At 43.3% G+C, this 14453-nt stretch overlaps 1 protein-coding gene across 6 annotated transcripts in view; it reads right to left on the bottom strand.

Moving 5' to 3' along the window:
• LOC118389935 (MAP/microtubule affinity-regulating kinase 4) overlaps nucleotides 1–14453 on the bottom strand; it is a 55126-nt gene that overhangs the window by 5178 nt on the left and 35495 nt on the right. For 3 of the 6 annotated variants that reach the window (XM_052529753.1, XM_052529754.1, XM_052529755.1), the window contains exons 15-16: nucleotides 4288–4566; nucleotides 3622–3704 (exon numbers count right to left, since the gene is read on the bottom strand). In XM_052529753.1, the coding sequence (XP_052385713.1) occupies nucleotides 3622–3704; nucleotides 4288–4566 (362 nt within the window). The remainder of the gene's footprint in view (nucleotides 1–3621; nucleotides 3705–4287; nucleotides 4567–14453) is intronic. The other 3 variants (XM_052529750.1, XM_052529752.1, XM_052529751.1) reach the window with 1 other exon arrangement.

Below are 14453 nucleotides of genomic sequence, written 5' to 3'. Positions count from 1 at the left end.
TCCACCAAGTACACAGTCATCATCCATCCACAATACAGTGAAGCCATTCAAAAAGAAAGGACAATAAATCAGAGTGAGGACAAGCAAACAACAACAGCAACAAAAACCTCCAGGTGTTCATGGGTTGCATGTTTCCTCACAATATTATTATGTAAGATCTATTGACTCCTGAGTCAATGTTTTACTCATTGTCAATGTTTTACTCAATGTCAATGTTTTACTCAATTGTTAATTGGCGCTGATGAAGCGTTGATGAAGATTTTGTGGATTTAGTGGCTTGGAAATACGATGTCATTTCTTTTCTTTTTTTCTTTTCACATTTTACCCCCTTTTTCTCCCCAATTTCATGGTATCCAATTATTAGTAGTTACAACTCCCGTACGGGCTCAGGAGAGACAAAGGTCGAAAGTCATGCGTCCTCCGAGACACAACCCAACTACTTATAATATAATATAATATATGCCATTTAGCAGACGCTTTTATCCAAAGCGACTTACAGTCATGTGTGCATACATTCTACGTATGGGTGGTCCCGGGAATCGAACCCACTACCCTGGCGTTACAAGCGCCATGCTCTACCAACTGAGCATACTTCTTCTTAACACAGTGCACATCCAACCCGGAAGCCAGCCGCACCAATGTGTAGGAGGAAACACCGTGCACCTGGCGACCTTGGTTAGCGTGCATTGCGCCCGGCCCGCCACAGGAGTCGCTGGTGCGTGATGAGACAAGGATATCGCTCCCTAACCCGGACGATGCTAGGCCAATTGTGCGTCACCCCACGGACCTTCCAGTCGCGGCCGGCTGCAACAGAGCCTGGGTGCGAACCCAGAGTCTCTGGTGGCAGTGCGGTAGACCACTGCGCCACCTGGGAGGCCCTCAATGTAATTTCTAAAGGAGACAAATAATGAGTAGGAAAACCTTTTGTCATCATTGTGATGTCATCAGATTAACTTTAGATGCAGTATAACCACAGATAGAACAAGGAGCCATATGTTTCACCAGATGTATAAATTTGAATCATCCGGTTTGAAGTTCCACTCCCCACCAAATATGGTGAGGAGAGGAAGCACCGGTGGCCGGCAGTGAATGAATATGGAGCCAGATGGAACTGGTCCGACACGCTAGTTTTCTCAGCGATTAAACATTTGATCTGAATACAGTTTGCTTTTCACAAAACAATAATCTGTTACGAACAGAGTTGACTAAGTCTTGTAGATCTTAACCTTTGCCAAAGTGGTAAAATTTGTTGTTGTTTAGAAGGAGGGCAATGGCGAATTGAGTTACTGCACACACAGTTCACAGAGTAGGCATTTCCTAACGGAAACATGCAAACACATGCTAGAACGCGCCAATAGGATCTCGCTAGCTTGTGTTTGGCTCTGCCCACCTCCTTGCTTGTTCTGCCCACTATGATTCATTTGCTCCCATTGGAAACGACAGGCTGTGGTGTATCTTGGTTTAATTATAAAAAATATTTCGTAAAACATTAGTGAGCCTCCGTTCAGATGGTGTGACACGACTGGGTGACGTAAGTGCAACCCATGAATACGGGTCAGAGTATGGAGTGATATTGCTGCAATATTACCCCGTATCAGAGGCCCTGACTCGCACAACAGAGTCAACTAATAAGGCTGTATCAATATAAAAATATAAAAAACAACCCCATGCTTCTCATATTGTGTTTGTTCGGTGGCAACAGTGAATCTGTACAGATATGATTGTACTCCACGTCTTTTAGGGGGAGGTGAGAGAATCCACAGCTGCGTAAATGTTGGTGCATTCTGTGACACCAACTGTACGTCACTATCAATTCCACCACACAACAAAGACAGTCCAGGAATCAACTGTCATTCAAAATAAAACAAGGTAGATGGAGTCACAGGAAGACCTTATGCACTAGGATGGTGCCCCTGGAACAAATCATTATTTTAACGCAAGCCCTTACGTATAATAAAAGGATGAATAACACTTTCATAACATCATCAGTGTCCGTTTCTGACAACTAAGAACATGTTTACTGTTTATCAGCCAATTGTCTAGCAAAACTGCCATAGCTAATTCATTGTTTGTGTCACGTTAAGTCATTGTTATGACAGTGTTATGTAGCCCTTATGATGCAGGTTTCAAGTAAAGTGTAATCCCCCGGGCATGCCAAAGGAATGAACCAAAAAGCAGTGTGAGAGAGCTATAGAATAAAGACAAGTAGGTAGACACACAGTCATGCAGATAGACAGACAAACAGGCATGCATACAGACAGACAGAGACAGACAGGCCTACAGACAGACAGGTAAGGCAGACAGACATACAGACAGGTAAGACAGACAGGCATACAGACAGGTAAGGCGTAGAGACAGACAGGCATGCAGACAGACAGGTAAGGCATACATACAGACGGACATACAGACAGGCATACCGATAGGCATACAGACAGGCATACAGATAGGCATACAGACAGGCATACAGACAGACAGGCATACAGACAGGCATACAGACAGGCATATAGATAGGCATATAGACAGACAGACAGACTGACAGACAGACCGACCGACAGACAGGCATACAGACAGGTAAGTACTAGGCACATGGGAAGTTAGAGAAAGGAAGTCATACAGACAGACAGGTCAGTAAGTCATAGACAGACAGACAGGTATGTACAGACAGAAACAAAGGTATGTAACAGAAAGGTAAACAGATAGGTACAGTACCAGTCAAAGGTTTTGGACACAATTTACTATTTTCTACATTGTAGAATAATAGTGAAGACATCAAAACTATGAAATAACACAAATTGATTAATGTAGTAACCAAAGAAGTCTAAACCAAATCAACATATATGAGATTTGAGATTCTTCAAAGTAGCCACGCTTTGCCTGATGACAGCTTTGCACACTCTTGGCATTCTCTCAACCAGCTTCATGAGGTAATCACCTGGAATACATTTCAATTAACAGGTGTGTCTTGTTAAAAGTTAACAAGGTAGGGGTGGTATAGGTAGGGGTGTTGTGACAAGGTAGGGGTGGTATACAGAAGATAGCCCTATTTGGTAATGTTAGAACAGCTCAAATAAACAAAGACAAACGACAGTCTTTGAAAGTTTCTTCAAGTGCAGTCGCAAAAGCGCTATCATGAGGATTACCACAGGAAAAGATGACCCAGAGTTACCTCTGCTGCAGAGGATAAGTTCATTAGAGTTAACTGCACCTCAGATTGCAGCCCAAATGAATGCTCCACAGAGTTCAAGTAACAGACACATCTCAACATCAACTGTTCAGAGGAGACTGTGTGAATCAGGCCATCATGGTCGAATTGCTGCAAAGAAACTATTACTAAAGGACACCATAAGAAGAAGAGAGTGTGCAAAGCTGTCATCAAGGCAAAGGGTGGCTACTTTGAGGAATCTAACATATTTTGATTTGTTTATACTTTTTTGGTTACAACATGATTCAATATGTGTTATTACATAGTTTTGAGTAGGTGTGTCCAAACTTTTGACTGGTACTGTAAGTAAACAGGAATGCAGTCACACACACACACACACACACACACCCCATTAGTATGTCCAGAAGGCAGGCAGGCAAGCAGGCCGACAGAGAGAAGCTAGAGACATGGGAACTTACTAACTGTTTTTGATCCCTGGGGAAGGGTACAACCCGAGACTGATTTGTTTGAGCCCTGGCGCTTAGAGGGTTCTAGATTGACCCTGATATAAGGAGAGGAAGAGCAACAGAGAGAGATAGAAAAAGCAATAGGAGAGGAAGGGGAGAAAGAGAAAATAATTGAATCATGGCCAAAGGAATGGTGGATAACAGCGCAGCTGTAGCTGATTGGCATGGAGGAAGCATATGTTTCATTACATTACATATATGTGATTATACTGTATATTATAGCTGATTCCAGGGATAGCTGGGTAAGCTCCGTTTCCAATGTCAGGGCCCAGGGCTGTGGTCTGTAACTTTGTGTAACAAATTCAATTAGTGTGCCTACCTCCCCCGTTTCCCCTTCTAAACACAACCCTGGTCCACAACTACCTGCTTGTGAGTTTGGAGGCAGGTGTTACGGAGGTGACTACTATTATTCACTAAGGTGATTGTCCCCTGCATTTGGAGGCAAGCGTTACTGAGGTGAGTGTTGCGGAGGTAAACGATTACCTGCGCATGAGTACGGGGGCAGGTGTTACGGAAGTGACTACTACAATTCATTAAGGTGATTGTCCCCTGCATTTGGAGGCGAGTGTTATGGAGGTGACCGTTATAGAGGTGACCGTTACAGAGGTGACCGCTTACCTGCGTGTGAGTTTGGAGGTGAGCTTGGTGAAGAGGTTGGAGGTGGCACGGCTGCGGGCGTGCGGCAGGGGACTTGCGTCATGGTGGGACAGAGTGGGGGAGGTGGGCGGGGCCGAGTAGACGGGCGGGCCCCGGTCTCTCAGTTGGCCCCCGTGGAAGGTGCTTCGAATGGTGGAGCCCCGTGTCAGACGGCAGCGCTCACTAGAGGAGGAGGAGGCCCCGGCCCCAGAGATGCTCAGGGTGGAGGGGGATGTGGGGGGCAGGCGGTGGGACAGGGAGCTGGAGCAGAGAGACAATTAGAATTAGACAAATGTTACTGTCCACACTAAGTGGAAACTTGTTTTCGGCTTCACAATAACATGGTTGACAAAAAACAACACTAGAAACGGGGTGCCAGGTAGCCTAGCAGTTTGAGAGGTGATCCAGCAGCCAGAGGGTTGCCAGTTCAAATCCCGGGTCCAACAGGAAAAATCTGTTGGAAGTGACCTGGCAAGAAATGGGAAGTGATCTGGCAACCAACTGGAGAATTGCTGGTATCAAATCCTAGATGCCATTGCCTGCCGTTGTCCCCTTCAGCAAGGCACTCAACCCCCCACAACAACAGCTCCCCGGGCACTCAGTCTGGCAGCCCCCTGCACATCTCTAAAAGCCTGTATGTGTGTGTGTCTTTCATATGAGTTGGGTTAAAGGAGAAGTTTTGCTTTTAACAATCAAATCTAAATTTTTTATGTAAATGAAATGTTATAGATGGGTCCAGACACCTATTCTGTGATTTCACTTGTTTTTGAGAAACTTACCCCAAACAGAAAATCTCCCACTGGGCACAGATGTAGACTCAACTTCTATTCTACTTTGGTTCAACATAATTTCATTGAAATTTAACCCGTATGTGCCCAGTGGACTCTTCGTCATTGTCACGTCCTGACCATAGAGAGCCTTGTTATTTTCTATTTTGGTTAGGTCAGGGTGTGACTAGGGTGGGTAATCTAGGTTGTTTATTTCTATGTTGGCCTGGTATGGTTCCCAATCAGAGGCAGCTATTTTTCGTTGTCTTTAGGCAGCCATTTCCCCACTGTGTTTTGTGGGATCTTGTTTATGTGTAGTTGCCTATGAGCACTTAATTTACTTCACGTTGCGTTCGTTCGTTCTTTATTGTATTTGTGAGTTTCATTCAATAAACATGTGGAACCCATATCACGCTGCGCTTTGGTCCGAATGTTATTACGACAATCGTGACAGTCATCCTCCTTGTGTAGTATGGGGCCCTTAAAAAACATGAACAAAGGATCCAAAAACACACAAATAGTTATTTTTAGATACAGAAAAGCTCTCAGTATATCAATGCAGTTCTTTAGATGTTGTACTCATGAAATTGTGTCATTCCGAACTTATCCGCAACATATTCCCTTTTGTGCAACTCAAGCCATTTCCGCTATCCAGCTGTTCTATTCTCCATGTAGCCCGCTGCTAAAGGTAAACTCCAAAATAAAGGAAACCCCAACATAAAGTGTCTTAATAATGTGCCTTGGCATAGATTCTACAAGTGTCTGGAATTTCCTGTGTGGAAGGGAGGTTGAAGAAGACAGGTTAAGACAACGCGATTCTAATATCCCATTACTCTTTGCAACAAATGGTACCAGCTATGCTAGTTAGCAACAGCGCTGGTAGTTACAACGTTGCTGGTCCCACATTTGTGAAGACATTGTATACCACATTTACTCAAGTGTTTCCTTTATTTTAGCAGTTACCTGTAGAATGGATGTAAAGGTTTTGCTCGAGTCGCAACAAAATGGAATATAATGTTGCAGATAAAATTAAGAATTACACAATTTCATGTGTACAACAAAAAAGACTTGCTTCCCTATTCTGAGAGCTTAGAAGTTTTTAAAAATAAGTATTGGGCTGTTTTTGGAGCCTTTGTTAATGTTTTTTCGGGGCTCCCATACTACACAATGAGAATGAGGAAACGCCCACACACTAGGATGAGGAAGTGATTTGCTGTTTGGGGAAAATGTTTAAAAAAAACAAGTGAAATCACAAAAGGTGTCTGGACACTTCTATAACATACAATTTACGGTACCAGTCAAAAGTTTGGACACACTTACTCATTCAAGGGTCTATCTTTATATTTTACTATTTTCTACATTGTAGAATAATAGTGAAGACATCTAAACTATGAAATAACACATATGGAATCATGTAGTAACAAAAAAAAGTGTTAAACAAATATATTTTAATTTTGAGATTCTTCAAAAACCTTGACACCTTGGCATACTCTTGGCATTCTCTCAACCAGCTTCATGAGGTAGTCACCTGGAAAGCATTGCAATTAACAGGTGTGCCTTGCTAAAAGTATATTTGTGAAATTGATTTCCTTCTTAATGCGTTTGAGCCAGTCAGTTGTGTTGTGACAAGGTAGGGGTGGTATACAGAAGATAGCCCTATTTGGTAAAAGACCAAGTTCATATTTTGTCAAGAACAGCTAAAATAAGCTAAGAGAAACGACAGCCCATCGTTACTTTAAGTCATGAAGGTCAGTCTATACGGAAAATTTCAAGAACTTTGAAAGTTACTTCAAATGCAGTCGTAAAAACCATCAAGCATTATGATGAAACTGTCTCTCATGAGAACCGCCACAGGAAAGGAAGACCCAGAGTTACCTCTGCTGCAGAGGATACGTTCATTAGAGTTACCAGCCTCAGAAATTGCAGCCCAAATAAAAGCTTCACAGAGTTCAAGTAATAGACACATCTCAACATCAACTGTTCAGAAGAGACTGCGTGAATCAGGTCTTCATGGTCAATTTGCTGTAAAGAAACCACTACTAAAGGACACAAACAAGAAGAAGAGACTTGCTTGGGCCAAGAAACAAGAGCAATGGACATTTGACCGGTGGAAATATGTCCTTTGGTCTGATTAGTCCAAAACTGAGATTTTTGGATCCAACTGCTGTGTCTTTATGAGACGCAGAGTAGGTGAACAGATGATCGCCACATGTGTAGTTCCCACCGTGAAGCATGGAGGAGGTGGTGTGATGGTGCTTTGCTGGTGACACTGTCTGTGATTTATTTAGAATTCAAGGTACACTTAACCAGCATGGCTATCACAGCATTCCCATATGGTTTGTGCTTAGTGGGACTATCATTTCTTTTTGGTACAAATCATTCCTTAAGTTCTAGACCTCTGAATCTGGTAATGAATGGTGTGGCTGTTGAACAAGTTGAGGAGACTAAATTACTTGCTGTTACTTTAGATTGTAATCCGTCATGGTCAAAATATATAGATTCAATGGTTGTAAAGATGGGGAGGGGTCTGTCCGTAATAAAGAGATGCTCTGCTTTTTTGACACCACACTCCAAAAAGCAAGTTCTGCAGGCTCTAGTTTTGTCTTATCTTGATTATTGTTCAGTCGTGTGGTCCAGTGTGGTAAGGAAAGACCTCGTTAATTTACAGCTGGCCCAAAATAGAGCGGCACGTTTTGTTCTTAATTGTAATCAGAGGGCTGATACAAATACTATGCATGCCAGTCTCTCTTGGCTAAGAGTTGAGGAGAGACTAACTGCATCACTTATTTTTATAAGAAACATTAATGTGTTGAAAATCCCAAATTGTTTGCATAGTCAACATACACACAGCTCTGACACTCACACTTATCCCACCAGATATGCCACCAGGGTTCTTTTCACAGTCCCCAAATCCAGAACAAATTCAAGAAAGCATATAGTATTATATAGAGTCCTAGTTGCATGGAACTTCCTTCCATTTCATATTGCTCAAATAAACAGCAAACCTGGTTTCAAAAAACAGAAAGCAACACCTCGCGGCGCAACGCCTCTCCCCTATTTGACCTAGATAGTTTGTGTGTATGCATTGATATGAAGGCTACATGTGCCTTTTTAAAACATTTATGTAGTTCCGTCTTTGAGCTGTTCTTGTCTGTTGATGATCTGTATTATGTCATTCTTTATTATGTTTCATGTTTTGTGTGGACCCCAAGAAGAGAAGCTGCTGCTTTTGCAACAGCTAATGGGGATCCTATTAAAATACCAAATACCAAACAGGACAATGAATCAACACACCTCCAGGCTGTGTAAGGGCTATTTGACCAAGGAGAGTGATGGAGTGCTGCATAAGATGACCTGGCCTCCACAATCACCTGACCTCAAACAACTTGAAATTGTTTGGGATGAGTTGGACAGCAGAGTGAAGGAAAAGCAGCCAACAAGTGCTCAGCATATGTGGGAACTCATTCAAAACTGTTGGAAAAGCATTTCAGGTGAAGCTAGTTGAGAAAATGCCAAGAGTGTGCAAAGCTGTCATTAAAGCACGTTTGTTCTTGTTGAATGCTGTCGAACGCCGAAACTGAAACCTGAACTATAGACCTCGATTTAAAAGCTGACAGTGTTTTTATATACTTTAATTTTATTTTGAATTCTGCGGTTCTGTTGGGCTAAATTGCTGTGAGCGCTGCTATCTGTCCCGGGATCCTGCCAGATTCCGTACAGGGGGAGAGACGCAAAAGCCCAGTTAGCCTAGCTGGCTCGGCGGCTCAAATGGAGGCCGCTATTGAACTTTTCCAAGGTTGCAGGAGCTGAGTTTACATTGCTTTGTTCCGGGACAATGTGGACCACGTTGACTTTCAATGTAGCAACTGCTTGCTTGCAGAGGACTACAGGAGCGAAGTAACTACTCTTAGCAAGCAAGAAGAAAACCTACATAAGCTAATGGGGAACCCATGCCCACCTACTATTTATTTTTCTTCCACCCCAGTAGCCGGTTGCCGCTCTGGACGGGTGGATGAACTGCCGTGTCGGCTCCCCACAGCCGACTGGCCGGTGCTAGGCAGGGTTCCATCACCGAAGGGGTCTCCCCCTTCCCTGGAGAACAGAGCTGATCTCGACCCAACCAACCAGCCATGGAGGTACGTCACTCGCCGTGGAAGTGGCAACGGGGGTCTTCATGGAGATGTTGAGCCGGGAACTGCCACAGACCAGAAACAGCTTTGCCGCCTTGGATCCAGAGGTTCTCGCGCCTTCGTCTGTGGTGGCTTCGGATCCGGGGGTACCTGCATCTTCATTCTCGGCTCTGTCTCCCTCTCCGGAGACCTCCGGTTCAGATCCTCGAAGCTCCCAGCCTCACCAGACTGTGAGGCTGCCTGAGCGACCGGCCCATTCACCATCACCAGCTGTCATCAAAGGCAGCACTATGGTGAGAAACATCTCGGTCCCCAAGGCAAAAACCCTGTGCTCTCCAGGAGCAAGAGTACAGGACATAACAAGGCTGCTTCTGACTGTTCTACCACAGATGCTAGGAGCTGACACTGTCATAGTCCATTTGGGGTCAAACGACATCAGGAGGGCTAGCTCGGAACATTTGAAAATTGATTTTAAAGAACTGATTTTAGCATTAAAAGACTCCAAAAAACAGAAAATAATTTCAGGTCCAGTACCATTGTTGGGCCGCGGGTGTGAAAGATTCAGCAGACTGCTGTCATTACACATATGGCTACAATACTACTGTAGTTCTGCTGGAGTCACTTTTATTGATAACTTTGACACCTTCTGGAAACAGAAGATACTCGAAAAGACAGAAATGCCAACGGAGGCGGTGTTGCGGTCTATATTCAGAACCACATTCCTGTAAAGCTTAGATAAAAATCTAATGTTAAATACTGTTGAAGTAATATGGCTACAGGTTCATCTGCCTCACCTAAAGCCCATTCTTGTGGGAAGCTGCTATAGACCACCAAGTGCTAACAGTCAGTATCTGGATAATATGTGTGAAATGCTTGATAATGTATGTGAAATCAACAGAGAAGTACATTTTCTGGGTGATTTAAACATTGACTGGCTATCATCAAGCTGCCCACTCAGGAAAAAACGTCAAACTGTAACCAGTGCCTGCAACCTGGATCAGGTTGTCAGTCAACCTACCAGGGTATTTAAAAACAGCACAGGAATTAAATCATCAACATGTATTGATCACATCTGGAGTCGGTGCAGCCAACTGGTTTCTCCACGCATCGCGCCGACAGAAACAAACATCTTTCTGGTAAGAAGAGTATGCTTTATGGTTAACGAGACGTGGTGTAGTCACAACAACATACAGGAACTCAAGTCCTTCAGTACACCTGATTTAGAATTCCTCACAATCAAATGTCGACCGCATTATCTACCAAGGGAATTCTCTTCGATTATAATCACAGCCGTATATATTCCCCCCCAAGCAGACACATCGATGGCTCTGAACGAACTTTATTTGACTCTTTGCAAACTGGAATCCACATATCCTGAGGCTGCATTCATTGTAGGTGGGGATTTTAACAAGGCTAATCTGAAAACAAGACTCTAAATTGTATCAGCATATCGATTGCGCAACCAGGGCTGGCAAAACCTTGGATCATTGCTATTCTAACTTCCGCGACGCATATAAGGCCCTCCCCCGCTCTCCTTTCAGAAAAGCTGACCACGACTCCATTTTGTTGCTCCCTGCCTACAGACAGAAGCTAAAACAAGAAGCTCCCGCGCTGAGGTCTGTTCAAGGCTGGTCCGACCAATCTGATTCCACGCTCCAAGATTGCTTCCATCACGTGGATTGGGATATGTTTCGTATTGCATCAAACAACAACATTGACGAATACGCTGATTCGGTGAGCGAGTTCATTAGAACGTGCGTTGAAGATTGCAGCATTTGTGTGAAACTGAAAGCGCGAACCACTGCTTTTAATCAGGGCAAGGTGACCGGAAACATGACCGAATACAAACAGTGTAGCTATTCCCTCCGCAAGGCAATGAAACAAGCTAAGCGTCAGTATAGAGACAAAGTAGAATCGCAATTCAACGGCTCAGACACAAGAGGTATGTGGCAGGGTCTACAGTCAATCACGGATTACAAAAAGAAAACCAGCCCAGTCACGGACCAGGATGTCTTGCTCCCAGGCAGACTAAATAACTTTTTTGCCCGCTTTGAGGACAATACAGTGCCACTGACACAGCCCGCAACCAAAACATGTGGACTCTCCTTCACTGCAGCCGAGGTGAGTAAAACATTTAAACGTGTTAACCCTAAATTTTGCACGCCCAATTTTTCAGTTTTTGATTTGTTAAAAAAGTTTGAAATATCCAATAAATGTCGTTCCACTTCATGATTGTGTCCCACTTGTTGTTGATTCTTCACAAAAAAATACAGTTTTATATCTTTATGTTTGAAGCCTGAAATGTGGCAAAAGGTCGCAAAGTTCAAGGGGGCCGAATACTTTCGCAAGGCACTGTATATACTGTACTCGATACCATCTACTGTATCTTGCCTATGCCGCTCTGTACCATCACTCATTCATATGTCTTTATGTACATATTCTTTATCCCTTTACACTTGTGTGTATAAGGTAGTCGTTTTGGAATTAGTTAGTTAGATTACTCATTGGTTATTACTGCATTGTCGGAACTAGAAGCACAAGCATTTCGCTACACTCGCATTAACATCTGCTAACCATGTGTATGTGACAAATAAAATTTGATTTGATTTGATCTGACACCTTTACAAACGCTGCAGATATTTGTTTTAAAGCAGTATCCAAATCCATAGGATGTAGTGATCACAACATAATAACCATATCTAGGAAAACCAAAGTTCCAAAGGCTGGGCCTAATATAGTGTATAAGAGGTCATAAACTAAGCAAAAAAACAGCTTACAGACGGTAGGCAATTAAGGTCTTAGGACACTAAAGAGGCCTTTCTACTGACTCTGAAAAACACCAAAAGAAAGATGCCCAGATCTGCGTGAACATGCCTTAGGCATGCTGCAAGAAGGCATGAGGACTGCAGATGTTTCTAGGGCAATATATTGCAATGTCAGTACTGTGAGACGCCTAAGACAGCGCTAAAGGGAGAACATCCTCACAGTGGCAGTAACAACACCTGCACAGGATCGGTACATCCAAACATCACACCTGCGGGACAGGTACAGGATGGCAACAACAACTGCCTGAGTTACACTAGGAATGCACAATCCCTCCATTTTTTTAAATTTTTTTATTTGACCTTTAACTAGGCAAGTCAGTTAAGAACAAATTCTTAATTTCAATGATGGCCTAGGAACAGTGGGTTAACTGCCTGTTCAGGGGCAGAACGACAGATTTGTACCTTGTCAGCTCGGGGATTTTAACTTGCAACCTTTTGGTTACTAGTACAACACTAGGCTACCCTGCCTCCCATCAGTGCTCAGACTGTCAGGCCGAGAGCAATAGGCTGAGAGGGGCTGGATTGAGGGCTTGTAGGCCTGTTAATATATTATAATTAAGTCTATGATGTGATATTTGATAAAGCAGTCTGACTGAGCGGTGGCAGGCAGCAGCAGGCTCGTAAGCATTCATTCAAACAGCACTTTCGTGCATTTGCCAGCAGCTCTTTGCTGGGCTTCAAGCATTGCGCTGTTTATAACTTCAAGCCTATCAACTCTCGAGATTAGGCTGGCAATACTATAGTGCCTATAAGAACATTCAATAGTCAAAGGTATATGAAATACAAATGGTATAGAGAGAAATAGTCCTATAATAACTACAACCTAAATCTTCTTAACTGGGAATATTGAAGACTAATGTGAAAAGGAACCACCAGTTTTCATATGTTCTCATGTTCTGAGCAAGGAACTTAAACGTTAGCTTTTTACATGGCACATATTGCACTTTTACTTTCTTCTCCAACACTGTGTTTTTGCATTATTTAAACTAAATTCGACATGTTTCATTATTTATTTGAGACTAAATTGATTTTACACACACACACACACACACACACACACACACACACACACACACACACACACACACACACACACACACACACACACACACACACACACACACACACACACACACACACACACACACACACACACACACACACAGTGGGGAGAACAAGTTTTTGATACACTGCTGATTTTTCAGGTTTTCCTACTTACAACGCATGTAGAGGTCTGTAATTTTTATCATAGGTACACTTCAACTGTGGGAGATGGAATCTAAAACAAAAATCCAGAAAATCACATTGTATGATTTTTAAGTAATTAATTTGCATTTTATTGCATGACACGTGTATTTGATCACCTACTAAGAATTCCGGCTCTCACAGACCTGTTAGTTTTTCTTTAAGAAGCCCTTCTGTTCTCCACTCATTACCTGTATTAACTGCACCTGTATGAACTTGTTACCTGTATAAAAGACACCTGTCCACACATTCAATCAAACAGACTCCAACCTCTCCTCAATGTCCAAGACCAGCGACATCAGGGATAAAATTGTAGACCTGCGCAAGGCTGGGATGGGCTACAGGACAATAGGCAAGCAGCTTGGTGAGAAGGCAACAACTGTTGGCGCAATTATTAGAACATGGAAGAAGTTCAAGATGACGGTCAATCAACCTCGGTCTGGGGCTCCATGCAAGATCTCACCTCGTGGGGCATCAATGATCATGAGGAAGGTGAGGGATCAGCCCAGAACTACACGGCAGAACCTGGTCTGATGAGACAAAAATAGAGCTTTTTGGTCTAAACTCCACCTGCCGTGTTTGGAGGAAGAAGAAGGATGAGTATAACCCCAAGAACACCATACCAACCGTGAAGCATGGAGGCGGAAACATTATTCTTTGGGGATGCTTTCTGCAAAGGGGACAGGACGACTGCACCGTATTGAGGGGAGGATGGATGGGGCCATGTATCGCGAGATCTTGGCCAACAACCTCCTTCCCTCAGTAACAGCATTGAAGATCGGTCGTGGCTGGGTCTTCCAGCATGACAACGACCCGAAACACACAGCCAGGGCAACTAAGGAGTGGCTCAGTAAGAAGCATCTCAAGGTCCTGGAGTGGCCTAGCCAGTCTCCAGACCTGAACCCAATAGAAAATATTTGGAGGTAGCTGAAAGTCCGTATTTCCCAGCGACAGCCCCGAAACCTGAAGGATCTGGACAAGGTCTGTATGGAGGAGTGGGCCAAAATCCCTGCTGCAGTGTGTGCAAACCTGGTCAAGAACTGCAGGAAACGTATGATCTCTGTAATTGCAAATAGTTTCTGTACCAAATATTAAGTTCTGCTTTTCTGATGTATCAAATACATATGTCATGCAATAAAATGCAAATTAATTACTTAAAAATCATACAATGTGATTTTCTG

This window comes from Oncorhynchus keta, chromosome 11 (assembly GCF_023373465.1).
Source record: "Oncorhynchus keta strain PuntledgeMale-10-30-2019 chromosome 11, Oket_V2, whole genome shotgun sequence".
Lineage (NCBI taxonomy): Eukaryota > Metazoa > Chordata > Actinopteri > Salmoniformes > Salmonidae > Oncorhynchus > Oncorhynchus keta.
This window is presented reverse-complemented; position numbering and strand designations above follow the sequence as displayed.